The sequence below is a fragment of the Dromaius novaehollandiae genome, chromosome 6 (genome assembly GCF_036370855.1).
Source record: "Dromaius novaehollandiae isolate bDroNov1 chromosome 6, bDroNov1.hap1, whole genome shotgun sequence".
NCBI lineage: Eukaryota > Metazoa > Chordata > Aves > Casuariiformes > Dromaiidae > Dromaius > Dromaius novaehollandiae.
In genome coordinates, this window is record NC_088103.1 from 30,872,719 (window position 1) to 30,899,741 (window position 27,023).

The window sequence follows — 27,023 nt, forward strand, 5'->3', positions numbered from 1 at the left end:
CAAATAATGACAGGAATTATTTGACTTTGCCATGTTTCTCAGAGTATATTTAAACCTATTCATTTGTGGGCTATATGTAGAAAGGAAAGAGATATATTTGCTGGGTAAATACCTAGTTATGAATCTTTTGCTAACTGTTTTTTGATACCAGCAATCTAAAAGGAGTGTATCTGATAATTCGTGATGACATTTCAGGCAATACAAACAATCCTGTTACGTCTGCGATCTTGAACTCTAATATCTATTCATTAAAGCAGTGGCATGGATGTTCCTCATACTTCCTTGCATTGCTTCAGAATATTATTGTTTGAAGGCAGAGGATTGAGATAAGGAAGATAATATACTGATAAAAGTAATTAACTATGTCAGATAGATCTGGGATTTAGAGGCAGAGCTGATGACTTTTATGAAGTGCACAGCATGGCAATGAAATGGAAAGGTATTTTTAGGTTATTCTCAATACTCTGAGATAGCGTCATAAAATAATAAAAAGCAGTGAAACTGGACAGTAAGGAACTAAATAGGAGAAATGACAGAGCTGTGGTAGCAGGTGACTGGGGAAACTGAAACATCAGAAATATGAAGAGGAAACCAATACTTAAAGCTCCATCAAGGATATCACCGGCAGCTACCGAAAATGTGGCAGTGGCACAGGGTGGAGGAGAAGAGAAAGCGAAAAAAATAGTATAGGGACTGTAAAAACGGTAAAATCTTTTTTTTTCCCCCAGGACTCTTGACTATTAGGAGCAGCAGGAGGTTGTCAGATCTTGAAGAATCAAGCATAGGTTGTGGAAGGGCAAAATAAAAGGTTTTAAAAAGCGGGTTCAGGCAGTACAGCTCCACTGTCATTTTTGAAAGTCGTCCCAGCCCAGACCAAGACAGCCTGGGGAGGGGGTGAGCTGCCTCCCCGTGCTGGGCAGTGTCCGTTCATCCTTCTCTCTTTTAGGCGGGTGGTAAAATAACCTGGGAGAGGGTCTCGGTAGTCCTAAACCGTCACATGCGGCAGGGAGGCTCATGCCACTGTCCGCGTGGCCAGATGTTGGCCATAGTCTAGCCTTAAATCATTTCACCTCTTCAAGAATTTTCAGCATATCTGAATTTTTTACTTCTAAGAACTGTAAACAAACGTCAAGTTTTTAAAGTCGCCGTGTGTTTACTCTGTGCAGCGGAGCGTGGTGCCGACCGAGCCGTCTCTGGGGCGATGCGCGGCGGAGCCGCACCAAGGGACGAGGCGTCTGAGCTGCGGTGCAGCGTCCCGCACCGCCGCTCTCCTGCCTTGGGCGGCTGAGCTACGGCTCTGCTCGGCGCTCGCTCGTCAGGCTCTACCCCGCGCCCCCGGCAAGTGTAAAGGTGCTTTGAAGTACTGAAAGCTGGAGAAAGCATGCACAGAAGTTGCCTGTGAATCTTAATTTGACTTCCAGAAATATGTGCATTACTTTAGGTGGTTACAGACAATCTTTCCACAGAGGCCCTGATGTTATGAATCAAGTATTGCAGGAGGGTTAATACCATCCCTTGCATAGGTGAGCACAGTGCCATCACGCCAGTGTCTGTGTGGTTACTCCGATGGTAATTCCTTACACTAGCACTGCTATCGGAAAGGGAGATTTATGAGGGAAGCGCTGCTAAACAGCTATTAATTTGCATGATTAACGCACTTTCTACCCTTGCTTGGGGCAAGTCTTTCAAATACATGTTTTCTGGCAAATGCAGTAATTCTCTGGGTTAGCACCTGCAGCTGGGCAGTCCGTTGGGTTTCGGCTCTCGGATGCTGTTGCAGCGTTCGTTGCGCACCGAAAGGGCGGCTGCGGCCGTCCTGCCCGCTGCAGCATGCCGTTTGCCGGGCCAGCTGCGTCGAGTGGCTCGCCTGAAGCTGCTGCAAGCGACTGGCTGCTGCGGGCACCAACCGTCTGGCCGGCAGCTGCGGCAAGGCCTCCTACCGCAGCCCCTCCACTTCTCCTTGCACCTCGTCTTCACGTGTTTTCTCCTCCCTGCCTGGCTGGCTGACCCCGTCTGTAAGTACTGCAGGCATATCATGGCTTAGATAGCTCTCGCTCTTCCACACGTATCTTATCTCAACTTTTTACCTGTTTTCTTCTCATTTCTGAATTCAAAAAGAGCTCAATGAAAGAGTTGAATACTTTCTTTTATTATCTTAGAAATACTGAACAGAATACCTGACATCACAGCAAAAGCATATGAACTAGTGAACGAAGCGCTGCAGGCTTATATAAAAGCAGAGGAGGGTTATGTTTTCACTCGTCACAGAGGCTAGTCTAAAGTGAGAAGAATGAAATGTCTCTCCTGCAGAGAGCAGAAGTATGTATTGATAACATACAGTAAATTAAACAGTATATTTCTTTCAAAAAATGAGAGGACTCCAATTAGGAAACCTGGAGCAGAGTGATCTGTCCTGGTTTTTGCACGGTGTGTGCTGGAGCTGGGACACATGTGGAATTCAGCTAAAGTGAGTTTATAAATTAATAGTGCTTCACACTTCATTGCTTGAATGAGCCAGAAGTTATTTTCTTTTGATTTTTGAGTCCCAGGTGCAGCACTTTCTGACTGCCAAATGTGATTTTCTAAAAGGGAAGAAAGACCAGTGAACTGAAACTACAACACCCGGCTCTCTGTGGGCTGCATACAGCCTTGTAATAGAGAAAAGCAAAGCAAATCAGCTGGCAGGGTGGAGGAAGAAGATCCTGTCAAGATACATGATGATGGTGAAGAACTGGTTTGTGAGTCAGGGAGCAGCTTCCACTCCCAATTCTGCTTCTGGCTTTGTGTTTAAACAGACACAGGTCATTTGAGCCTGTGTCTTAAAAAGTTGACCTCTAATTTTTCCTTTGTTTTTCAGTACCCAACTTGAGTCACCCTGGGACTGATTTTCTATTGATATTTAGGCTGGTCTACAATACTAAAGATAAATGTTTCTATTTTCACTAAAATTTTGTGAGATTAAGCTGACTGTTACAGACCTGGACTTTCCCTACAGCTGGACCAGCATACGGTTTTTCCTCAGAAGCTGATCTACACTTACTCTTGAAGGAGGTTTAATATATATCTAATATTATTCAGCACTAGTCCGTCATGCCAATATCAATAAGAGCCTGTGATTTAGCTTTCTTAATGTCCCTGAAAATGAGAATTGTGTTTCCAATATTAAAGAGAAACTTGTGTAATTATAGTGTCAAAATCACCTGGAACGGTATTCCACAGACGGCTGGGTATAGATAGGCTAACATGAAAGGAGCGTGGCCAAGGTTGACTCTAAGCCTAAAATTTTCTCATCAAGAAGTTGTCCTGAACAGAGCTCTAGAAGGGAGTAATGGAGGATCACAGCGGGTGGGAGATCTGGTCTGTGAAGGAGGAAAAATGAATATGGGGACCATGCTAATTTATATATTATTATTTATATTACCATTATATATTAGTTATACTGATGCGTGCTGGCTAACACTGCAACTGCTTATCTTCACCTCTTTCTGTATTTTCCTAACTGGTACTAGCAGGATGAAATGTGCCATGGGAGATGCCCAAAGAACTTGCAGCAGGTTTCCACTGCAGGCACTGAGGGTACTGGGAGGAAGAACTGGGTTTTCCTCTGACATCCTCATATCCTATCAGTTCTTGGGCAAACTCCAGATCATTCCAGGGGGTATCAGTTAGACTATGTTTATTAATTTAATTGGTTGAAAGTGGGATTATTTGCAGTAAGAAAGGATGGGAAAAAAGACAAAATTCTTTCATTTTGTTACACATTTTAGATGCAATTTCCATTAAAATGGGGAAAAAACCCAACCTTGACTTAAAATTAATACTTATTTTCTCCTTTGTATGTGGATCAATGTCTATGTCTGTAATGCTGAGGCATTCCTTATCACCGCAATAGCGATTATTCAGTGTAATAGCAGTATGTGCATACGGAAAACCTTCTGTTGTAGTTATATTCCTTCTACACAGCCTAGAGGCAAAATATGGTCCTTGGAATGGCAAAAACTAAAACATTGCCGAGGTAGTTTTCACTTTAACCACTGCTTCAGTATTGCAGCATGCTAACATTTGATTTGCTTCCATTGCTATTTGGAAAGTAGTAATATCCCAGAAAATATTTGGATATCAGGACTCAGTCAGAAAATACAAACTTGTGTATTCTCAACTTTTGAAGAAACTGCATTGCAACTAATTGTACCTGTTTTTCAAAGACCGAATCACTGTTTTATTTATTTGTAAATCTCTTGTGACTCCCAGTGATTCATGTAGATAGGTACCTGTTTTCTGTCTGCCACATGAAGCTTTTAGCTACGTATTTATTTTGGTAACAAATAAAGGCTTGTAATCATAGTCATTTCCTGTCAGCTTTTAAAAATATCCTTATACAACGGCAGCTGATGAAGCTGTGTAGTAAGAAAGGCCACTGAAGTAGGGGCTTAGTCATTGCGTTTGCTTAAAATGTTCTTCATTTAAAATTTTTAAGGGATGCTACAAGGAAACATGGAAGGTAACGCTGTTGCCTAAGCAATCAGCTCCAAGAGTTTGTCTTAATGGTGAGCTATAACAGATGCTGAGCTGGCAGGATGTGAGTCTGTCATGATCTAAAAGCCATACAGCACGGGATTGAACATAAGGTGATAAACGTTGCTCCTCAGCTGGACTCATTACTACCAGGCTAGCACCAAGCTAACTGAGCTTGAACGGTGTCTATATTAGGTTTGGGTTTTGTCCTGTCCAGAACACCATTTGGGTAATTCCAGCTTGCATCTTAAGGCATCAGCAGGAAAGAAAACAGTTTTTCTGAAGGTATCTTCCATGGGGTTGCAGTTACTGGAGAGTGTGACGTACAGAACTAGTTTTTTCCATGTACAGTTTTCCTTATACATTATTTTCAATATAAAAAAGAACCATAAAATACAAATTCACTATTCATCTATGGACAAGCATCACATATCATTGGACTTAAATACTGGAGAACATATTTTGCCAAGATGGACTATCACAAATTTTGGGCAAGTCTCAAAAAATGTTAAAATTTTGCTGAAGAGGGTTTGGATCTACTCTGTGCTAAAAACCCACCCAGTTATGGATTCACAGAATTGGAATGTGTCTGTCTGTCTGTCTGTGTGTTCTCCTGACTAGATACTTTTCGTGACGTAATCTGGGGAGCTGACATAGGGAAGGTGCCATGACTGTGGCCCAAGTTCAAATCCATGCTGTCTGTAATGGTGCCATGAGGCTTGTATGCCATGGTCTTAGTCTTTACCTTCTTTCAGTGCTAAGTTTTGTCAAGACACTTCTGAAATCATTTTAAAATAACAGTTTTGCCTGGCTTTGGATTCAAGATAGCATGGTGAGCAATCTGGTTACAAGAGCAGAGGTGGCCTTCCTGGAAGAGCTCGGGACAAAATGTGTGCTTAAGTTATGAGTGGGTCTTTCCTCCTCAGGTCACTCATGTCATGCAAAAATCTCAGTTGCTAATGGCAGGGTGTGAGAGAAACTGCTATAAAGAAAGTGTCTGTTGCCCCCTTTCTGCTGCGGGAGGAGTACAATTTCTCTGCTGCTGTAAGAGGAGGCAAGATGGTCTTGCTTCGCCAAACAGATATTCCCTAGATCCTCCTGTGAACTGGGGAATATCCCAAATTAATTCTAATCAGCAGGCAGTGACTGCCTCTGTAAATATTTGATGCCTGAGTAGACTTTTCTCACAGATAGGATATTTTGCCTTTTCATGCTAAAAATGAGTAAATAATACATAAGAATGTATTTTAAAGTCAAATTGATATATAAATATTTTTTATTTGGAGTGTATATTGCTTCCAAGAAAGTGCCCTGTAGTATGTTTCTGTGACACTGGAGTGGTTACGTACTGGAAACCTCTTTTGGTCTCTGTAAGGCATCATTTTTATTGCTTGGGAGGTTGCTGTATTAAGAGAGAGCTTCTAAGCTTGCTGCCCTGGCCTTTTTAAGATTTCTGAATAAGTGGAGATTTTTAAAGTGGCATTTCAGCTATACTGAGACCTAAGAAAAGCAAGGAATAAAATCTGCATATTTAGGCTTATAAAACCATCTTCCTGAGTCAGCACTGGTATTTAAAGGTAACAGCGTAATTTAAAATCCATTATGGATTATCCCAATGAGAGGGGCAAACCTTTCCTGCTTGCTAAATATCAGGATAGAAGTCATGTACTACTATTACTTTTTCAGCTTGAAACCTTTGCTGGGTTAGAATGACAAAAGATTTTGGTACTGCTGCACCTCACTGGCAGAGACAGCAAAAGCTCTGGGACAGTTGTCTTTCTTGCTTGTTAAGGAGCCAGTCCTCACAGAAAGCTCATTGCTTTTAGTAGTACTAGTCCCATGCTATTAAACTCTTTGATAACAGAAAGTGGTACACAGAAATAAAGCAAAGAAGCCAGAAATTAAAATATTACATAGTGAAACTGAAAATGTCCTGTTGCACACCCTACATTTATTAACTCAGAGTACCTTTAATCGTAAGAATATCTCTATAAAGCCCCCCTCCCCAAAACAGGATTAGCAAACTCTCTGCTTGTGAAATTTGAATGATGTTACAGTCATACAGTCTCAGCCTATTATTTTATTTCCTGACTTTTCCTTTGTTTGAGTCTTCAGTTGAACTATTGCTTTGATGTTTATGCATTTAATTTTCTTGTCTGTTTAAACATAAGGGAAGACAATGCATCACGCTCACAAGTAATTGGAACAATGATTCTATCTAGAAACGTGGGCAACGAGTTAAAAATGCACAAAAGGATGTGTGTAATTCGTGGTCAGGACTAGAATAGAATTAATTCTATTTAATTTATTTAATTTCATAATAAAGGGCCTCTTTGCCCTTTGAACCGTTGCCATCCTGGCCGCCTCCAAGGCTGACGCGGCCCCTGGCAGCGCAAGGGCTGCCTGGCAGCTGCAGCAGCGGCACTGTGGGCCGTTGCTTGGCCAGTAATCGCCACGATACTCTGCTGTCCTCGATGCAAGCATCTCCCATGTCCCTGCCGCCTCAAAGCTCGCGAGTGGGACCCTGGAAAGCAACTTTATGGCTTTAATTTACAGTGCGGTTTTACAGTTTTCTGTATTATTTGAAAAAAGGACTTCATAACTTCTGTCGTAAAGGTGGGGAAATACTATTAGTCCCATTCTGCAGCTGGGAAAGGAAGCATGGCATGCTACAATAATTTGCCCAAGTTTACTTGTGAAGTCTGTGGCAGAGCAAGGTCTCAACCCGATCTTTATCAAATCAATTTACTGACTATTAGACACCTTCACTCCAAAATATTTTGCCTTAAGAACTCTCCCCTGGCCAGCTACAAAGGCACTAAGAGGGATCCTGTCCTTAACACCTGATATATTGGCCTGGAGTAAGAGTGAATAACTTGTCCATGGCGTTTAAATGTTGATAGCTGTAGAAATGCTGAAGAGTGAATTTTCCAAATTAGGTTGTTTGCCTTGCTTAATGAAGGAATAAAAGGAAAAGGCGAGTGGAGGAGGAAAAATGAAAAATAAGTTAATGTATAATGTTTCTAGCTCTAGCAGTTTGAATTATGTGAGTGCATACATTTCAAGTGGAACATCTCTGCATTACATAGATACTTCTCTGATATGAAATGGCTCTTACAATTCAGAATTTATTCATATGTCTCAGGAAAAGCGATGTCTGTTGCTTAGAAGACAAGAATGAAAAATTTCAACCCAGAGTTATCTCATTAAAAAATTATGAACAAGTGAAAAATAGATGTTAGAAAGTAATCTAGAAATCAATCTCAACTACACAACATTTACTTGATTTATGAATAGCAATTTTTTTCTGCATGTACTATAAATTCTTCGCAAAATAAACTCATGGTATTTTTCACAGCGGCAAGAAGTGGTAGATGTTTATTTCAAGAGAAGGAATTCAGATGCTGCCCACACCATAATTAAACAAAGCTTGTAATTATGTACTCCTGTCACAATTCACCTATTATCCAGGGTCTTCCATAACTGCATCTCGCCATATACAAATGATAGATGCAAGATCTGACACTTCATATCTGATTTGAGGGTGCAGATTTCCTCTTTACCTGACAATCTGACACAGCTAGAACAGGCTTCTGACTTGGCACATGTGATAAAAAGAACTGATTTGTTTTGATTGTTTTGATTTTGGAAAATTGTCCCTAGAGCATATGGGCTGAGAGCAAAATTTATTTCAAGTTTGGTTTGGGATGCATTTCTAATTGTATTAGCTATAAAGAAGGCATTTTAATTTCATGGTCCCTTGGAAAGTGAAACTTGAGTAAGCTGAAAGTATTGTGAAATAATTTCTGCATAAACATCTGATGCTAAAGTCTTGAACTACCTATGCCAAGGAGATTGAGCTGTAATTACGTTTCTTTCTCAAGATGTGCTTCCAAATTATGAGCCTCTATCATTCGATTATAGCTTATATGTCAGGTTTGCTGCATACAGTTATAAATTCCAGTCTTATTTGCACAGCTTAGTAAAATGTTAAGTAAAGATACCAAGAGAGCATGTCTGGAAAGCACCTAAGTTCCAGTATTTGAAATATGTGTGGTATGAGGCTGATTCTGATATCTGCTCCCTCTTGAAGAGTGCTCCTGAATTTCATGTATTATTCTAGATAGTTTTCTTCCTGGAAAAAAAATTCGACACTGAATAAATCAGCCCATGGCTAATTTAAGTGAGATGTTTGAGACTTCTGCAGTGGGAAATACCTGGGAAACTCTGTTGTACTGCAGTTCTTGAGAGTGAACTTGTTCAGTGTTTGGGAGTTTTGGATGACCCCAGGCTATTGGGGAAGACTGTTTCAACCAAGTCTGATGTGCAGAGTGAAAAACAGAAAATGGTGCCTCTGTGGCACCTAGGAAGGACTTCTACACAAAACTCAAGGTTTCAACATGGTGTCAGAACTGTTGGAAACATGAAAATGCGAGAGCAGTCTGTTGCACAATCCTCACAGCCAGAGCTGGAGGACGAGTTTTGGGGTTTGTCCCTCAGGATGCTGCTGTCATCTGTTCAACAGCAGCACTTGCCCTCTTCTATTATTATTTTGGAGAGCGTGGAGGGAAATCTTTCATTATTGCATTTCACTAGCAGGCCACTAGGAAGAGATTGGTCATTGGTAATTTTGCTACTATATTGGCTAGCTGCTCGAAGCAATCTAGACAGCACTGTGGCTTTAAGTGTAGATGAGAAGTAGTTTACATTAGGCTGTCATTAGGCTGTCAAAGCCAGTGCTAATTGAATTAAAGAATATAATAAGAAACTTTTCTTAAAAAGTCTGCTGTGAAAAAAAGTTTATTTCAGAGTATTTCAAAACAGAATTACTACAAGAAGTGCTTCCCAAAGAAAACATTTTGTCTTTTTTTGCTTCTGTTAGCTTGCCCCACTAAAGAGTAGGTTTGGTACTGAGCCAGAGGGAAAAGTGCCTTCCACGGAGCGTGTGGGCATATTTAGTGCAAGAGTCAGGGTGGGAAACCCATACTTGGCTGCAGCTTGCTCCTGGTGCATCTGGGGGATCTTCTAGCAGAACGCAGAATAACTGCACGTTTTAGTTCACAAAGTATTTATAGCCTTCTACACTCAAAATCTTTCTAGTGGATAGTAGAACATGTAGTGTTTCACCAGTGAGAACCAGAATGGGAAAGGCAAAGAGCTTCTGAGGGAGGCGCTTCAGGGTAGCCAACTTCTGTCTAAGGAGATGCATGAAGAAACTTTTGCAACAGGCAGGGAACCTTGCACCTTACCTGGGGCACTGGCCACTGCCAGGAGAAAATGTGGGATTAGGCAGCTGCTCTCACCTTGTCTGGCAAGTGCCATGTTCCTGTTTATCTGTCCTTAGTGCTCTGATCCAGTGTGGACTGACCTGCTGTCTATACAGGCTGGAACAGGCCTATTCATCTGGCCTAGGTGGATCAATGTAGACCTTCTCCAGTGAAACCACACAACTGTTTGAGTGCTAGACACTTGGACAAATTTTGCAATAGCAAGTAGTAAGATGTAATAGAAACAGACCTGAGAGTGAAACAGTTGGTACTGGGGACCTTACATTGACATTGTGCATTTTAGGAGTTTATTACTTTGGACTGGCTCTAGTCTGGCCTTTTGTTTTCTACTTGACAACAGAATTCCTATTACAAAATTACAGAATTCCTGTTACAGAATTACAGAATTCCCATTAGAAAACATCTTTTGCTATTCCAATTTACTTTGTGAGAATTCAAGGACTAAATGTTCACACCAGTAGAAGCCCAACTCTTGGTCTCAACTCAGTAGACTTCTGTTGGCCCTAATTGTGTACTAGGTCAGATTCATATATATCACAGAAACAGAGGTCATATCCCTGCTTAACGTCACATTCAAGCTCTCTACATTTCCTGTCAAAATGATGTCCCATTAGACCTAATTACTTTGCAAGAAAGTCCTTTGGCATTTGACTTATTCATCTAGTTATTTATTAAAACGAACCTAGCAGAATATTAACTTACACTCTGATCAAATTCTTATCAATAGGAATATGATTTTGATGTGTAAAATGGCCCTCAAGTTCCTTCAGCTTCTTATGAATAGAGTGGGATTTGCAAAAAAATTCTGTTGTGGTAAAAAGATTTCAAGTTTTCCCAGATAGGAAAAAAAAATCTTACATGGAATAATAAAAGCTGTTGGGTGAAATAGAGCAGCTCACTCTATATTAAACTGTATTCTTCCTGGTTTTACTGTCTCACAGAGAAAACTCCTTGGTATTATTTTCTGTGCAAAGTAATACAAGCAAAATAATATATCTGAACATAAAGACTTTTTAAACCTTATCACTGAAATTTTGAGCCAGCTGATATTAAAGAAGGTATTCTGAACTGACAGCAGAGACTTCAGTGGTTTGGGGTTAGACCCTGATCTTTTTTAACTGCATGGGGTCTGAAGGGGTTTCGGTAAGCAGTTTGAGTTTTGGCCCTTTTCTGTAATATGTGGCAATCTGCGACACCCTTTCTGCGATATCCTTGTCATTTCATTGGGCTGATTTTTACCTCTCAAAAGCCCCAACATCCAGCGTTTTCACAGTAACATTTACATCCAGATATTCAACATAGCACTTCGATAGTCTGATCACTTAAATTGGCCCCTCAGCAGCAGATGAACCAGTTCTGATATTTTGGCCCCATACGCTGTACAGCAGAAGAGCTTTTACATTGCAGAAGAAAGTTGAGCTTGTGCTTTTCCTGATATTAAGGTTGTCCCTGACTGTCCTGAGGAAGCACGTTGCACGGGAGCTGGTGCAGAAGAGACTTTCTCGTCTCCTGACCTGAGCCACCGTTCTTGTAAACCTGCCAGGGTCTCTGTCCTGAGAAAGTCCCACCCTAATCAATCAATGCCCTTAACACGAACAGGTTACAAATCCCATTCTTCCTTATTTATTAACAGAGAAACTGGCAGCATACAACAGAACATCAGTCATTTCATGGGGAGGCAGAAAAGAATGGGAAACTTACGGCTGATGCATTATTTTGAATCGGTTCAGCTCATACTCTGATATATTCTGGAAAGAGAGAAAACAGGTTTTGTTATTTTAAATTATGATCAATTAAATTGAGACCAAGGCATTAAGTGAATTACATTGCACTTTTAATAGTGAACTAAGCAAAGACCTAAAAACAGTTTTTATTTTTGTAGCTCCATGGTGTCTCATCTCGGTTAATGGTTAACTGACTATTGGCGTTTTGTAACATTTCTGGAAGGCAGGGAGCACGCCCTGCATTGTTAAACTGGAATTTAACCTGGCATGTGACTGATTAAATTATGCTGGTTAATGAATCGTTCAAAAAGTGATAAGCAAGCCACTTTATATGCTCTCTTTCCAGCTCGCCACAGAATTTCTTTGGGGTTTTTTACTAAAATCAGCAGATCAGTGTAACAGTGGTTGAGTGAAATATTAGTTTAACAATGGTTAGGAGACTATTAATATTAAGTCACAGTTTGGTCTGTTACTGTGCTAGGCTTTTGCATAGCTCTTAAACCCATGAAAAACTGGGGATGAAGAAAGAAGACACAGAATTTTTAGTGTGTCGTCTTGGCACATGGAGTGCTGTGTAGAAACACATTATTGTGCCAAGCAAGCTAATTCTGGGACTGGAAGCAATTTAGCCAAATCATCTAAAAAATCTGAGTAGCTCAGTATACCTTTCCTCTCCATCATCATTAACATTAATTAGTCCATGCACTGCACTAAAGCAGGAAAAATAATACTTCTGATGTTCAAGCTAGTGCTGTACCTTGCAGCCAGACTTCTTAAGTCAGTCTTTTAAGCTCGTCTAAATTAAAGTTATATTTATTGTTGATTGCCTAGGGATTTTCCTTCAGTGCAAAATTTCCAGTAAAATCTCTGTGGATCGTACGCAGACCAAGGGTGTATCTATATAGGTAATTGCATGGCTTTAGTCCAGAAAGCTAAACGCCTTCTTTGTCACCACAGATTGCAACAGGGACAGGTCAGGCTGAAAGCGCGTCTGTGTGACAGACTGAATTCTAACCCTCTTTCTAGCTTTGTGTCAGGAAGAAGAAATTAATCTTCTCGTTTCCTGAGACTTCCTAGGCACAGCTATAGTGGATGTGAAATCTCTGAAACTGGTATTTTCCTGTGATTTAAGCCATGCTGAGCTAATTGTAATATGGTCGTCTTTAGTCCAGCTCTGTCTGTTTTTCTGAATAACACTCCACGCATCGGTCCCTTTCCAAACTATATTGCCTTTTCTCTCACCCTCTCATCAACATGACAGGTGAGTTTGTCTCAGGCATGCAAAATGAGACGCTAACAACAAGGATATGAGATGAGCAGATCAAGTGGAGAGCATGTAAGATCTCAAAGAAAACATTTCCTCAGCCTGTATTTAAATTCAAGTGAATCTTTGCATTTATTTAAGTTCTTCTATATTTTTGTTGTGAAAATATGTGATTTCAGACACTAGAGAACCCCCTATACTTAATACTTAGCCTGTCATTATACTGTAACAAAAAGCAGCTGCATATCTACATGTAGCATGTAGGATAATTAGCAGCTCATCTGGCAGATCTAGGAATTGCCAAATTCCTGAGGAAATTTAAAAACTATATTCAGCTATCTGATTGGTATATGGCCTTTCTGGGCTCGTTCAGACTTCATCACCCAATTGCCACTGCAATCAATGTTAGGACTATTTCCACCCCTGTTATACTATCTTCTAAATAAGAGGAGGAAGTTATGCCTTTTATTGTAAGGACTTGATTCTTGTTCACTCCCTTTTCTTTGCAAGATGGAATCTGTAAACATTACTTGTTTATATAAAGATTGCATAATTGCATAGTGATTGCAGTAAAATAACTTATGTAACTCTTGCTGCCGTTCCACACTGGTAGTCCCTGGCATGCCTTTCCTGAGCAGGGCTCTTCCGTAGGTATCCCTTTGGCATAGGCATGTGCTATGCACACAGCAAGATCAGACACCTTTTTTTACTGGCAATTAGCTTAGCAGAGGAGGAAACTATGGACTCAAACTTTTCCTATACTGGTGAATGTTTTAGATACAGAGTTTTATCTTGCTTCCATTTTTAGAGCTAGTATGTAATAGTAGGATTAAACTGTGAGTCTTCCTGAAGTTTGAGGAGATTACCATGTATGGGTCCAGCTGAAACTCATCTTTTCTTATTTAGTATGTTCATTTTTGCAGAAAATTGTACCATTAATTGTAACTAAGAGCTCCTGCTGCTTTTTAGCAAAAAAATCCTGGTCTTAGGAAAGAGTACAATTATATCATGCAAACGCAACATTTACAAAATTACATGGTAGCTTCTGGGGGAAGATGAGTAATTCTCCAAGTTTTCATTATCCGCTGTTTCTGTTGTTGCTTGTGATATACACTGTTAGTGATTCATATTGGCAAGAGTGGGATGTATTGCAAATGAACATATGTGATAAAGAAGAAGTTAAAGTAGTTTCTTTCCTGGAGGGATCTGAATTGCAGAACATAAAAAGAGGAACTAAAGGGACAGATTGGAGACTCTTTTTGTATTTACAGTTTCACGTTAGACTGCAATTCAGTAAGCATATAAAAATTATGTTCTCTTCAAACCAGCTGTTGATTTCCTGTCCTTTACTGGCCACTTCATTCGCCTGACAACAGCTTTCTTAGCAGCTCACTTAGCTGCAGTAACCCAAACTCATAGCTTGCAGATCAAGCCAGCCAGCTGTTTGGCAGATAGCATCATGGTCGGGGAGAAACGCTGCAGTGCTGCAGGTGTTCGAGGTGTGTCTCGCTCCCATACGTGCAGCGGCACGTCTTGGAGCTGAGCCTGTCCTGCTTATCAGCACGGATACTGAGCACTGGGAAGCTTTACGCCAAAAGCGAAGAGCAGCAAAATTTCTGGCCAGTCTGGAGCTGCAGAGGCAGGAGCCAGAAGCAGGCTTGTTTGTCAGGAAAGGCTGAGATAGACTCCTGCCCTGTGGACCATGCCGGCTGCGCACAGCGGAGCAAGGTGTCCGAGGCGCTGCGCAAATGGCCAGCACACGTGCATGCGGCTACGCGCCTTGCAGCGGGGAGCCCTGCTCCTCTACAGCCCGGCGTCATGCCGGGGATGACTGGTGGGTGGGTAGGAAACAGTCAGCATGGGAATAGCCAGTGGGGTCCTGGTTTGAGGAAACGGGAAATGTGGTGGGAAGGTAAGGGATATGCTGCTCTTAGACATGATAAAATGTTGTGACACAGTGTGCAGCATATGGGAGTTTTACCCTCCGCAGGCTTGACACATGCTCCCTCTAGTTGTTGGGAATAGGAATACATTTCATTTTTAAGGAAGGCTTCAAAGTGGTAGATCTAGTCAGAAGTCACGGGACCCAGCATGTTTTGGCCTCCACATTTGTTCCAGAGCTTTTGCCATGGTTTCACACTTCTTAGGTGAGACTGTGCTAAGGGATATTTTTAATATAGTCATTGCCTCAAAAAAATTATGAGATGTCTTTGAAGAAGGTTTTTGGTACAGATGATTGTATGACATGGTTTTATCAACTCTATTTTGGAGTACATACAAGCACTTCTCTTTCCCTTTCCTTACTTTTCAGCCCCTCCTTGTCGGTAAGCACCTGTCTAATACGGTTATGACTGCAGCTGCACGTGATGCTTCGAGCAAGCCAGGAGAGCCCTGAAGGATCGCTAGGAGTCAGATATTGATGTGAATGAGGATGGAAAGGCTCAGCTGACTTTATGATAAACAAACATACTGCGTTGCTAGGTGAGCTGTCAATATCTGGCCATTAAAGCTCCATGTACGGTGACAGTTTTACAGTAATGCAAGATGTAATGTAATAATGTCTTACAGTCTTACAAACATACTGAGCTACATTCTGCAACGATACTAGTTCTGAGTACGAATTAGTTTGGAGACGTTTGCTGTGAAGTAAGTTTGTAGTTTTTTCTGTATAACTATTCATGTATGTGAATATACTACAGTATAATGAATTTCCTTCCTCCTTATTTTCTTCATTTCTTCCAGGGAGGTAAAGCCCCAGACTGGTTTGATGTAAAGCAATTCGATGTTGTTTTGGCAAAGTAAATGCAAAATATCTTATAAAGGCTCTGTATTCAGTATGATGAACTTGTTTATGTTAAGACCATGATGGAATCTGCTTGATATTGAAACAAAGACCTGCAAGTATCCAAAACCAGGAAGAATGTATTTGTTGAACACCTATATTTTTCTTTTCTGAGAAGTAGAAACTTGGAGTGTAAATAGAACTGATCTATATTCAGGCATTCAGTGTGAGTAAAAATCTGAAAATCATAAAATTACAATAAATCATGGTAATGATATCCCCTATTAACTGGCAGTGTGGATTGTCCATAATTGGTCAGAGGAGATTTTGCAATTCTTAGTAAAACTGTCCTTATATAAAAATACTTTTATGGAATACAAATAAGATCTCAGTGCTGTCCTCTAGGAATACAATCTGAACTATAGAGTTTTGCCAGTGATATCTGGCAAAAACTGTCAGGGTATCTTAGACTGAGTAAATCATGGAATCAAATGTACAGTGGAAATTCTTTAGGTCTTTTCTATTAGGTAAAGGAAAACTGGTGCAACACAGGAAAAACAGCAAAAGAGAAGAATGAAAAAAAAAGCGTCATCCTTAAAAATAAAGCTTAGTCCAGCAAGCATGACATAGTTAAGAAATATGTTCATATTGTGAACGTAGTAGAATTACTATTTTTGGAGTATTTATCCATTTTAAAGTGTATAAAACTGACATCTAGTGGTAGCAAGAGCACTCTGTGTGCAACATAGCTTTACAGCAATACGAGTTTGCATAGCAGATTAACCAGCTGTAACTCTGTCACAGAAAATTGCAATCTCAATTAGCCTAATTCAAATCGTGTTTCTTTGTACTACAGAGCCTTTCAAATTAAATCTGCCTCCTGTAGTAGTATGTGATTTATGCAAAGCAAGATGGTGGTGTCTGTTCATCTTCATGTATGCAGAGAGTCCTATCAGATAAGTTTTGTCATCCTCATGGACAGTTTTATTAGAAAAGAAAAGGCTGGAAGAGATGTTAGGACTAAAATATATTCCCATCTGAGAAAGTGAGATAAGGGCTGAAGAATACCAGCAGGGAAGCCAGAGGAGCTTGTTCTGCAGCTACCAATTTTAGACCTGTTATAAATAACCAGGAAAACTGAGGCTTCAAAGCTGTGATGTGTTTCTCAAGTGTGACGTTACCCAAGTGTGTAAGATGCTCTGGGCTGGGAAGCAGGACTCAGGTCTCATGTGAATTCAGGCGAGATGTATGGGGTCTGAATCAGTAAAGCATTTGGGCATGTGAAGACAGTAAGAAATGTGGACTTGCAAAAGTCTGTGTTTAAGTGTTGTGCTGCGTCATGGTTGATATTGTCTTTGTTTCCATTTTTCAAGCATAATGTTACTGTAATAGCATTTTTCTTTTATATTTTCTTCTATATTTTGTCTGGATCACCATTTAGATTTTAGTGTCTTTGAAAAAAACTTTTGCACTCTGCAATGTCTACCTCAATGAGGCTTTAATTTTAGCTTTACCTCCAATGCTATTGTATACATAATGGATAAATGGCTAATAAACAGAAAAAATGAACAAAATGATGTAAAAATGAATTATTAAAAATATTAATTATTTCAAATTGTCCTTATGAGTGCAATACCTATAGTCAAGGGATGGAATTTGAACTAAGCATAGAAGAATTTAAAAGCACCAGTCAAGTCTGGTCTGTCTAATTTGTCTTCCAGATAATAAAATGAAAGGGATCATCAACAGAAGGCTGGGGAAAGGCACTGGGATGGAAGACTGGGACAAATCTGAAGGAATAATGAAAGGAAACGTTCTCTCATGGAAATGTAATTAGAAGTGCGCAAAAATAAAAATCATAGCTTATTTTTTCAGGATTGGAAGTTTCTGGCAACAATTGTCAAAATATAATGGTAAAAATTGTCATTGTAAATCTTTATTTTAAACTCTTCTCAGTTCACAATGCTAGCTTATGCAAATATTTGAGAGGTAAAAAATGCTGGTAGCATAACTCTAGTGAAACATGGTTCTGCTTGGTTTCAAGGTTGAGGTGAATCCTGTTACGCTGCTGCTTTCACTCCATCTCTCTGGTACTTTCAGAACATGGTAAATCAGATTTGTTGAACACAAATGTTAATATTCTGCAATGAAGCTAAAGTTGCAGTTAGGAAGTGCTATAAGAAACAGCTACTGTCATTTCAGAAGCAATGGTCATGTTTGTGCCAGAGCTGCTCTGTAAGGAGGAGATTGTGTGTTAGCGGTCCTGCCAGCCAGGGCTGGGCAACGGACCCTTACCTATTCTGAAGCTGTAACCCAGTGCAGGTGTTTAACAGTCCTAATATATTTTTGACCTTTCAAAACTGGCTGTGATGCTTTTCCAACATGGTGGGCATAAGGATAGGTCATGCTAGTAGCGTCACAGTTGTATCATATACATGAGATATTACAGATTTCATGGTAGTCATCTCTACGTTTGGCTTATGTAAGATCTCACATAGTACAAGGGAAGTTGCACTGGTAGCTATGATTGCAGCAAGGGAAGATATTCAGGAAAGGCTTAGTGTAAACAGGACTGTTGAGGATGGGAGTCCTCAGCTCCCTGTGGACCTGTCAGCCATCAGGAACTGCTGCTCATATTTTGTCCCCAGGCATGATTTTACTTAAACAAAACTTTTCATCTAACATTGTGTTACTGTCTAAGGGCTGTCTTCAAGGCATGACAGGAGTGCGAGCTCAAGATTGCCCTTGTGCTGGGTGGAGCAGTACAGCGTTTCACGGGTTTAGCACAAAAACAATTGTTTTAGCACTGTTGATGGAAATCTGTTCGTAGCATTGCTGAAGTATCTTTATCATTTTAAGTGAAAATCAAGCTTTTTCTGCATGATTTGATTAAGTTTAATATGCATTTGACTGCTGTATTGTTATGCCAGAACTCAAGGTTGAACGGTTTGTATTGCCTACCCTTTGACATTTATTTGAGTGGTGAGACATCAGAAGCTTTTTTCTTCTTCAAGAGAAAGATATTTTTCTGTGATAGTACCTCTATGAAACCTGTGGTTTATCTTATTTTGGGGAACTTCCTTCTGCAATACTACCTAAATTGCACACATTTGAAGTTAACCATTTTTACTTTGAGAGAGCTCCAATGAAAGATTAAACTAGTTTATCCTTTGTTCTGTTATCTGCTACCTTGGATTTCCTCTCCGTTCAGTCCCCCAGAAGGTGCTAGCTCCCACCTGCCTGTCCAAGCCTTTTTTGAATCTGTCCTATCTAATCTCACACACTGAATGAGTGGTTCCCTCCCTGAAAGCTGGCTGTAGAAACAGCCTAGGTCTAGGACAATAAAGCCTGATCTGCAGCAAAAATCTGTCTTTTGACTGCCTGAAATAGGAATCACAGAATGGTTGAGGTTGGAAGGGACCTCTGGAGACCATCTAGTCCAACTTCCCTCCTCAAGCAGGGTCACCTAGAGCATGTTGCTCAGGATTGTGTCCAGACAGCTTCTGAGCACCTCCGAGGAAGGAGACTCCACAGCCTCTCTGGGTAACCTGTTCCAGTGCTCAGTCACCCTCACAGTAAAGAAGTTTTTCCTCATGTTCAGTCAGACCTTCCTGTGTTTCAGTTTGTGTTCGTTGCCTCTCATCCTATCACTGGGCACCACTAAAAGAATCTGGCCCCATCCTCTCTACACCATCCTTTCAGATACTTATACGCATTGATAATATCCCCCCTCAGTCTTCTCTTCTCCAGGCTGAACAGGCCCATCTCTCTCAGCCTTTCTTCGTAAGAGAGATGCTCCAGTCCCTTCATCATCTTAGTAGCTTTTCACTGGACTCGCTCCAGTAGCTCCGTGTCTCTCTTGTACTGGGGAGCCCAGCACTGGACACAGCACTCCAGATGTGGCCTCACCAGGGCTGCATAGAGGGGGAAGATCACCTCCCTCAACGTGTTGGCAACGCTCTTTCTAATACAACCCAGGACACCACTGGCCTTCTTCGCCACAAGGGCACATTGGTGGCTCATGGTCAACTTGTTGTCCACCAGGACTCCCAGGTCCTTCTCCGCAGAGCTGCTTTCCAGCAGGTCAACCCCCAGCCTGTACTGGTGCATGGGGTTATTCCTCCCTACGTGCAGGACTCCGCACTTCCCTTTGTTGAACTTCTTGAGGTTCCTCTCTGCCCACCTCTCCAGCCTGTCCAGGTCCCTCTGAATGGCAGCACGGCCCTCTGGTGTATCAGCCACTCCTCCCAGTTTTGTATCATCAGCAAACTTGCTGAGGGTGTGCTCTGTCCCTTCATCCAGGTCACTGATGAGTAAGTCGAACAATACTAGACCCGGTATTGACCACTGCGGGACACTGCTAGCTACAGGCCTCCAACTGGACTTCGCGCTGCTGAGCGCAGCCCTCTGCGCTCTGCCTTTCAGCCAGTTCTCAATCCACCTCACTATCTTGCGCTTCCTGAGCTAGCCTATGAGGATGTTATGGGAGACAGTGTCAAAAGCCTTCCTGAAGTCAAGGTAGGCAACGTCCACTGCTCTCCCCTCATCTACCCAGCTGGCCGTCCCATTGTAGCAGGCTATCAGATTGGTTAAGCAGGATTTCCTCTTGGTGAATCAATGCTGGAAAGTTTATGCTATTTTTCCTAGAACAGGGTTGCCCTCATTAGTCTTAGGCTGACCTGGCAGAGAGACGGGAGAGATACTCCAAGGCTCTTTCAAAATGTTACCCTCCCTGACAGCATGATCTTCTGTGGGCTGAGCTCTATATTTGCATGTCCTTATTGAAAGGACGCTTACTGGAAGGCAGAAAATAAAACCACTTCCCATGTCTTTATAGTAACACACTGCTATATGCTTAAGCAAATTGAAATGGGCTTTGGTGTTTGAAAAAGGAAACGAGTCACCACGTATAGAAATAGCAACTATGACCAATAGGAATGCAGCCTCAGCAAAAAAAAAAAAAAAAAAAAAGGCAAAAAAAAGGCAAAAAAAAAAGGCAAAAAAAAAAAAAAAAGCAGAGCCTGCTGCTGATGTGGACTGCAAGATTAGGAAGTCCTGTTTTTTAAGAAAGAGACTTGAGAAGAGCCAGCTGAAAGTCTTCCAGCGGAGCCATTTATCTCTAAAAATGTTGCATCAATTAAAACAAATTGTTTTGCAGGACTCATTTCATCAAAGATTAAGAATATAGAAAAGCTTTTTGGCAAAGTCAAACCACTTTGTTTTGATACTTTCAATATAAGGTAAAAGGCCAAAATGAAGCATGTCAATACCACTGCTTTAGTGGTTCCAAAACATTTTATTTTTACTTCTATGGGAAATTTGCAGCTATTCATTCTGATTCAGAACAAAGGGAAATATTGAAATGTCAGGATTTTCCAAAGAACTGAAGTTTCATTTTGGGCCAGCTGTAAGAATTAAAGGCTTGGAAAAATATTTCTAGCCAGTAGACAAAAAGCCAGTGACCCAAGATCTCCAAGAAGCAGGACACACTGCAGCAACATCCTCAGCATGGGACTCTGCTGGAAGCAGCACTGGCACTTTAGGAAGTGACCTTTCCCGTACTGAACCCAGACACCAGCCTAGGGTGGCAAGGAGCTGTGCTGCTGGCAAGTTTGGGACCCAGTTTAATAGTGGCATCTCACGGGATTTACAGTGTTAGCTTCTCTTTCTAATCTTATCCTTGAGCAGGGCCACATCTGAGGCCAGCTGCAGCCTCCGGCCACCTAAGTCTCTTTCCAATAACTGCACCAGATTACCTGAGCCAAGCAGTGCCCTTTTCTTTGGGCCTAGCTTATTAAAACAATACAACAGTGCAGCTGTCAAAACAAGGCTTTCCCTTGGCCATGTGGTATGGGCAGCTCCTTTCTAGCTCATCTTTTCCTAATTAAACAATCTATTTTTGCTACTTGGTATTTCCTGAAATTAGCAGACCTCTTCACTATGGCTAAATCTACCCAGCTCCTGCTCAGGCAGGAGTACAGAGACTCATCCAGGGACCACCCTACCGCTGAGAGGGTCTCTTGTCCATAGATGACCTGAACTAGTTTTCCTTTAATTACCTCAGCTCCCTTCTTGGGCAGGTGCTCAACAAAACACAGCTGCTGTTGAGTTCTTTGGTTGCTTATTCCCTGACCCCAGCTGGGCTCATGGAGGGAGGCCTAAGGGGAAGCCTTACAAGGCAGCTGGATTGGCAGCTGCTGCTAGGGCCACCCCTACCTCCCCACTTCCCTTCCCCCTTTTCCCCTCACTCCTAAGCTGAAGTTATGTCTCATCCTCGCACTGACTCCAGGGCTCCCCTGACCTCTTTGTGAGCTGAACCAGCTGCAAATTATTAGGGCTTTTGGTGAGGTGGTTTTCTCATTGCTAAATGAGTTGGAGCTGCTTGCCAATAGCTCAGGTGGGCACTAAGAGAAGCCTCTGGCTATAAAAAGAGGAGGAGGGGAAGAGAAAGAAAATTGGTGGTGGGGTCAGTATTGCTGCTGGTGGCTGTGTCCTGGCTTCTATGAGGGCTCATACTGTATCTTCATGGTTGTTTTAAACCTCCTGAAGAGGTATATTCTCTGGGCAGCATACTTCCTCTGTCTCCTCCAGGCTGCTGCTAGCAATCATGTGGCAAACTGGATTAGGGAAGCTGAAAAATAACCCTCTGAAAGAAGAAAAGAAGTTTCCATCTAGATGAATGGAGTTCCTTTATAGTCAGGTGAATGGGAGCACAGGGAAAAGGTGGAAGGGGGGGCATTGGTCCTTTAAGCAGCTATGAAAGTGCCCTTTGGGTAATCTGATTTGCTTATTGAGGAAGACAAAAGTTATGTTGGTTGTGGTGGTGGTGTTTAAGTATTTGAATGTGGATTTAGTTGGAAGAGTGTTGTCTTGGGGAATGCCAGCAGAGGCATGTCTCAGTGGAAGATGTGTGCACTGTGTTTAAAAAAGATGTTCTCTCTATTTTCTGGGTGTTAATACTTTCCATCATGCTCTCATGAGGGAGGCTGAAAATAGCAGTGGGAAATAGTGTGGCAGGAATCAATTCCTGGGTCACTGATAGGTGAGGCTGGTGGGGACCCTTGTTACTTGGGGAAAGCTAAGCCGTAATCCTACTTAAATGCTGCTGTACAGGCCAAATAACTGAACACAGAGCCTCTGTAGGTGTCTGAAGCTGTTTGGATCAGTTTTGGAGAATCACAGAAAGCAGGGGACTTCAGGCTCCTCTCTCATGTGGCCAGTCCCTGCTGGCTGGGAGCCTGGGAACGGTGCAGAAATGCTCCCTGCTGACACTGCCTGTGAAGCAGCTGCCTTCTGCCTTCCTGCATCTGGGCAAGAATAATAATTATTATAACAAAAAATGCTAGGAAATAGCTTAGCTTGAAAAAAAAACTGTACAGAAAGTGTGTGAGAACTGTCTCACCTCTCAAAGGGAACGTTATGGCAGAAGTGGTCAGCGATCTTAAAATTGCAACAGCAGTCTTAAAACCAAAACTTATCCATAAGAGTCATCTTAAGATTAAGACTGACCAGATATGTCATTGTAAGTACACTAAAACTGGCTGAGGGAACTAGAAGCAGCTGAATTTAAGAATAAATGCCCTTGCTGAATCAGAAACTGGTGACTTTGCTCATATTTGGCAGCTCCAAACACTCCAATAGCTGTCTGCCCTTGGCTTGGAAATAGCGTTACAAGCACCTTACAGTATTCACATTAAACCACTAACTTTGTGTGCCCAAGCCCAAATCCACTGAGTTGTTTAATTTTTAAAGTACTCCCCTGGATTGTGGGATAGATTTGCCACATCTTCTTCCATACTGTCTTATGCTCTGGATGTAGTGCTTTAGTTCCACTGTTGGCTAGCTTTTAAACATCCCTCTGTTCCCCAATGTGGAAACTGGAAAGACAGCCTGTAAATTTAACATCTCCCCTGCCCTGGGATGCTGTTAGACTTGTTAGTGTGTTTAACTGGCTTAATTGAAGTCTTTTCTGGTCTAACACAATAGACAATTTCTTGTGTCAGTACAACAGATGCTAACGCTGCTGCTGGATGCTAGATTGTCATGGGGACAGCTGCAAAGGTGAAGAGTGACCGACTTTGAGGTGCAACTTCCTTTTGCTTTAAATACTCTATGCTAAAAATATAATGGCAGAAGCAAAAGAAGCTGCTTTGAAAATGTCTAGTCTTCTCTGTTCTGAGGTGGAAATTTAACAGTACAATGACCTGTTTGTCACCGTGTATCAATTTAGTACATGTTAAACTATCCTTGCATTTCAGTAGCAAAAAGGAGATCAAGTTTTGGCTAAGGGACTCATTATATTAGGCTAAACAAAATTCCTGATGTTCAAGGGTATATTTTTTCCTCTGTAAAATATTAGTGCAAAACTATATAATATGTCCTCCCTACTTCTATATTGCTGCTTGATCTTTAAACTCATATATTTTTTCTTTTGAAATTTGTGCTGACTCTGAGTGCTTATTCAAAGTCCTGGGGTGCCCCAATATATTTCTTATTCCCTTCCCTCTCAATATTATGAATATTTAAAAATGTAAATATTGGTCTTTTCTCTGTATCAGCTTCTGAATTTCGCAAAGCTCTCAAGTATTCAGGCTATACAAGCCTTACTCTTGGTGTGCTCTGTGGTGATTTTACAGCATGCTGTTTGGGAAGGGACACCAGGCAGATGCTCTTCTCACTTTTTTGAAGTGTCCTGCGTTATTTGTGAGCAGGGCAGTGAAGAGTGGGTTATTTATTTTTTTAAAAAAGTTGTTTCACTACATAGTGGTGTATATATAGAAACCTATATAAGTAGGTTTCATATAAACATATATGAATCTCTCAGAAAAACTATTTCTAGCAATTTTTAAAACTTATCCTATCACTTGGATTTTATTGCCTAGCTTGCCAAATTACAGTAGTTAGCAAGTGTGGTTCTTGATATGAAAGAAGTAGTAGGATATATATTCAAAATGTCTAAAGCAATGTCTATTTCAAGGCTTTACAAGTAGATGGTCCAGCAAGCTGTTGATAACCAAGGTTGAATTTTCAGTGAGGTACAGAAGTTGTCTTGTGTCCTGGCAGCTCATGAAACATTAAAGTTTAAATTTTGGTCAGGTATCACTTGACCATTTAGGAGCAGTATGTCTTTACATCTCTTATCCAGTTTGTTCAGAGTTTGGGGGGGAGGGGAAGGAATGGAGATGTGCTTTTTTGTGGTTTTTCTTTTGTTTTTTCCTTGTTGAGTGTTGAAAGCTATTGCAAGTTCTGGAATGTTAAAAGAGAAACCAGCTGAGATTCATGGGTGAAGAGCAAGAGAAGAGGTCAAAACTGGACAGACAAATGTTTTTTCACATGCTAGTAGCTTTTAGATTCACATGGCAAAAAAGCTCATTCTAGGGATACAATATGCATATTTGAAGTCTGTTCTAATATATTCTGTTGTTATGGTGGTATCTGAAAGCCAGTGATGGTATCTGTGCTAGCACAAAAGAGACTATTTGCATGTCCACTTTAAATTAGGCTCCAGCCTCAGTTGTCTTGTGGGAGTAATTCCTTTTTTGGGGGGAGTAACTATTCATTAACTTTTCTCTGCCTTTTTCACCTGCCAGCTTCTGGCTAATATTGAAATTTAATTTACAGTGAATATCTTTGTTTTTGCTTATGTGACATTATAAATCCTTTAATCAAGGGTTTCAAGCAACTTAAAGTGCAGATTGACTGTCATGTTCTATTATCTACATGCAAAAGCAAACTAAAAATTGAATGAGAATTGAGCACTAACATAAAAATCATATGCTGTATTCTCAATGACTCTATGGATCTCTTGGAAAATTGAGAGGCAATAATGGACAATGTATGACCATATGTTGTGTAGTAGCTATCCTTATGACCAGGTACCTATACTTGTAAAATAGAGAAAAAGAACAGAAAAAGGAGAAACATTTTGACTCTTGATGTGACTCGGTTAACCAAATGTTGACAAACTTGGTGTCTGTATTAGAAGTTAATTCACCACTGTGTTAAAAGCACTGCTAATGACTCATATCAAATTAAACCCTTTCTCTTTTCAGGTGACCACAAGCAAGATAAAATCACTGTAGTTGATAAACCAGTCAATTTAAATTACATCAGTTTCCTTGGTATTTTGACAAAAATGGCAAGTACTATTTGTCAACAAGCTTTCTCGCATTAGCTCTAGTGACATTAACTCTAGCAATGATTGTATCACCTCAATTACAGAATCCCGCTACTTGGAGCTATTTCTGGTACAATTAAAATATAAAGAACATAGGCCTACTCTCTGATTTAAGAAACTGGGCCAATAGAAGATGAGTCCTCCTATCTCACTGATAAATTAAGATGGCCATAGAATGATATTGTTAAATTTTTATTTTATATTCACTTATCTTTCTCAATACTGAGGGGGGAATTCAAGTTTTATCTTCATATGTGCAGACTTAGGTAAACAATCTATTTCAAAATTTCTCCTTAAATTATTTAAAAAAAACCCCATAATCTTATGCACTTGCTATATAAAGTTAAACAAAACTATTATTTCTATTCCAGAAAAATAAAATTAAGTTTAAAAAAAAAATTCAAAATTAAGAAAATGTCCTGTAGTACACTTAAACTCTACTTTCAACATGTGACTCTAATTCCCTGGCTATATAATGTGTCTGTATATTAAGATGAGATGCCACCTAAAATTATTAAATGTGTAATTTTTTTCTTATTTTCTGTTCCATCTGCCAGATAAAAGATCATGGTGTTTCCCTTGTTATATGTTTGCAAAATGAACACTGCTTCCCACTGTTACATATGAGGGAGAGTTAATGTGTAGCACATGCGTATGAGCATGTGGATGTTGTGTTGTATCACTGATGGCCATGTTTATGGTTAGTGTCTGTGGACTTGGAGTCAATTTAGCATGACAAAAGTGGCTCTATTTGGCTCTAGCTAACTAAAATTAATCTCCAATTTTTCATGAATATGGCTTACTTCAAACTGAAACTCAACAAAGGCAAAAACATTCCAGAAATTCTTGGCTTCAGAGCCATATTTCACACTTCTGTTATGGAAATACAGCTATTGTCTGTAAATGTCAGACTTCACCCATTTTATCTGTACTGCCCATATGATATTTCTACTATTTGGAATCAATGTGGTGTTTTGGGTTATGGTGAAGACTATAGGAAAACTTTAAAAAAAACAAAACAAAACAAAAACAAAAAAACAAACAAAAACAAAAAACCAAAAACCCTCCAGTGACCTAATTGCTGAGGTTCTCAGTTTCTTACACCCATGAACTTATTCATGAGCATAGTCACAAAAATCCTTCAAGACCCAACAGAAAATGTAGCACTACACTGTAAAGTTCAAGAATACTTAACTGGACAGGGAAAAAGAAGAAATGAGAACACTGTAAATAATGCATGACAAATGTGTAAAGAGACATGGGAAGTTTGCTG

The 27,023-nt window shown here is 40.6% G+C and overlaps 2 protein-coding genes across 5 annotated transcripts in view; one reads left to right on the forward strand and one right to left on the reverse strand.

Moving 5' to 3' along the window:
- BLNK (B cell linker) overlaps positions 1–27,023 on the reverse strand; it is a 105,507-nt gene that overhangs the window by 59,416 nt on the left and 19,068 nt on the right. For all 3 annotated transcript variants that reach the window (XM_026094157.2, XM_026094156.2, XM_026094158.2), the window contains one exon: positions 11,505–11,551. In XM_026094157.2, the coding sequence (XP_025949942.2) occupies positions 11,505–11,551 (47 nt within the window). The remainder of the gene's footprint in view (positions 1–11,504; positions 11,552–27,023) is intronic.
- The window catches only part of DNTT (DNA nucleotidylexotransferase), a 169,417-nt gene that overhangs the window by 4,044 nt on the left and 138,350 nt on the right, over positions 1–27,023 (forward strand). Inside the window, exons 1-2 of one of the 2 annotated variants that reach the window (XM_064514067.1) lie at positions 1,717–2,015; positions 15,103–15,437. The gene's annotated coding sequence lies outside the window, so the exon portion shown is untranslated. Of the gene's footprint in view, positions 1–1,716; positions 2,016–15,102; positions 15,438–27,023 lie in introns of those variants that run through there. The other variant, XM_064514068.1, reaches the window with a different exon arrangement.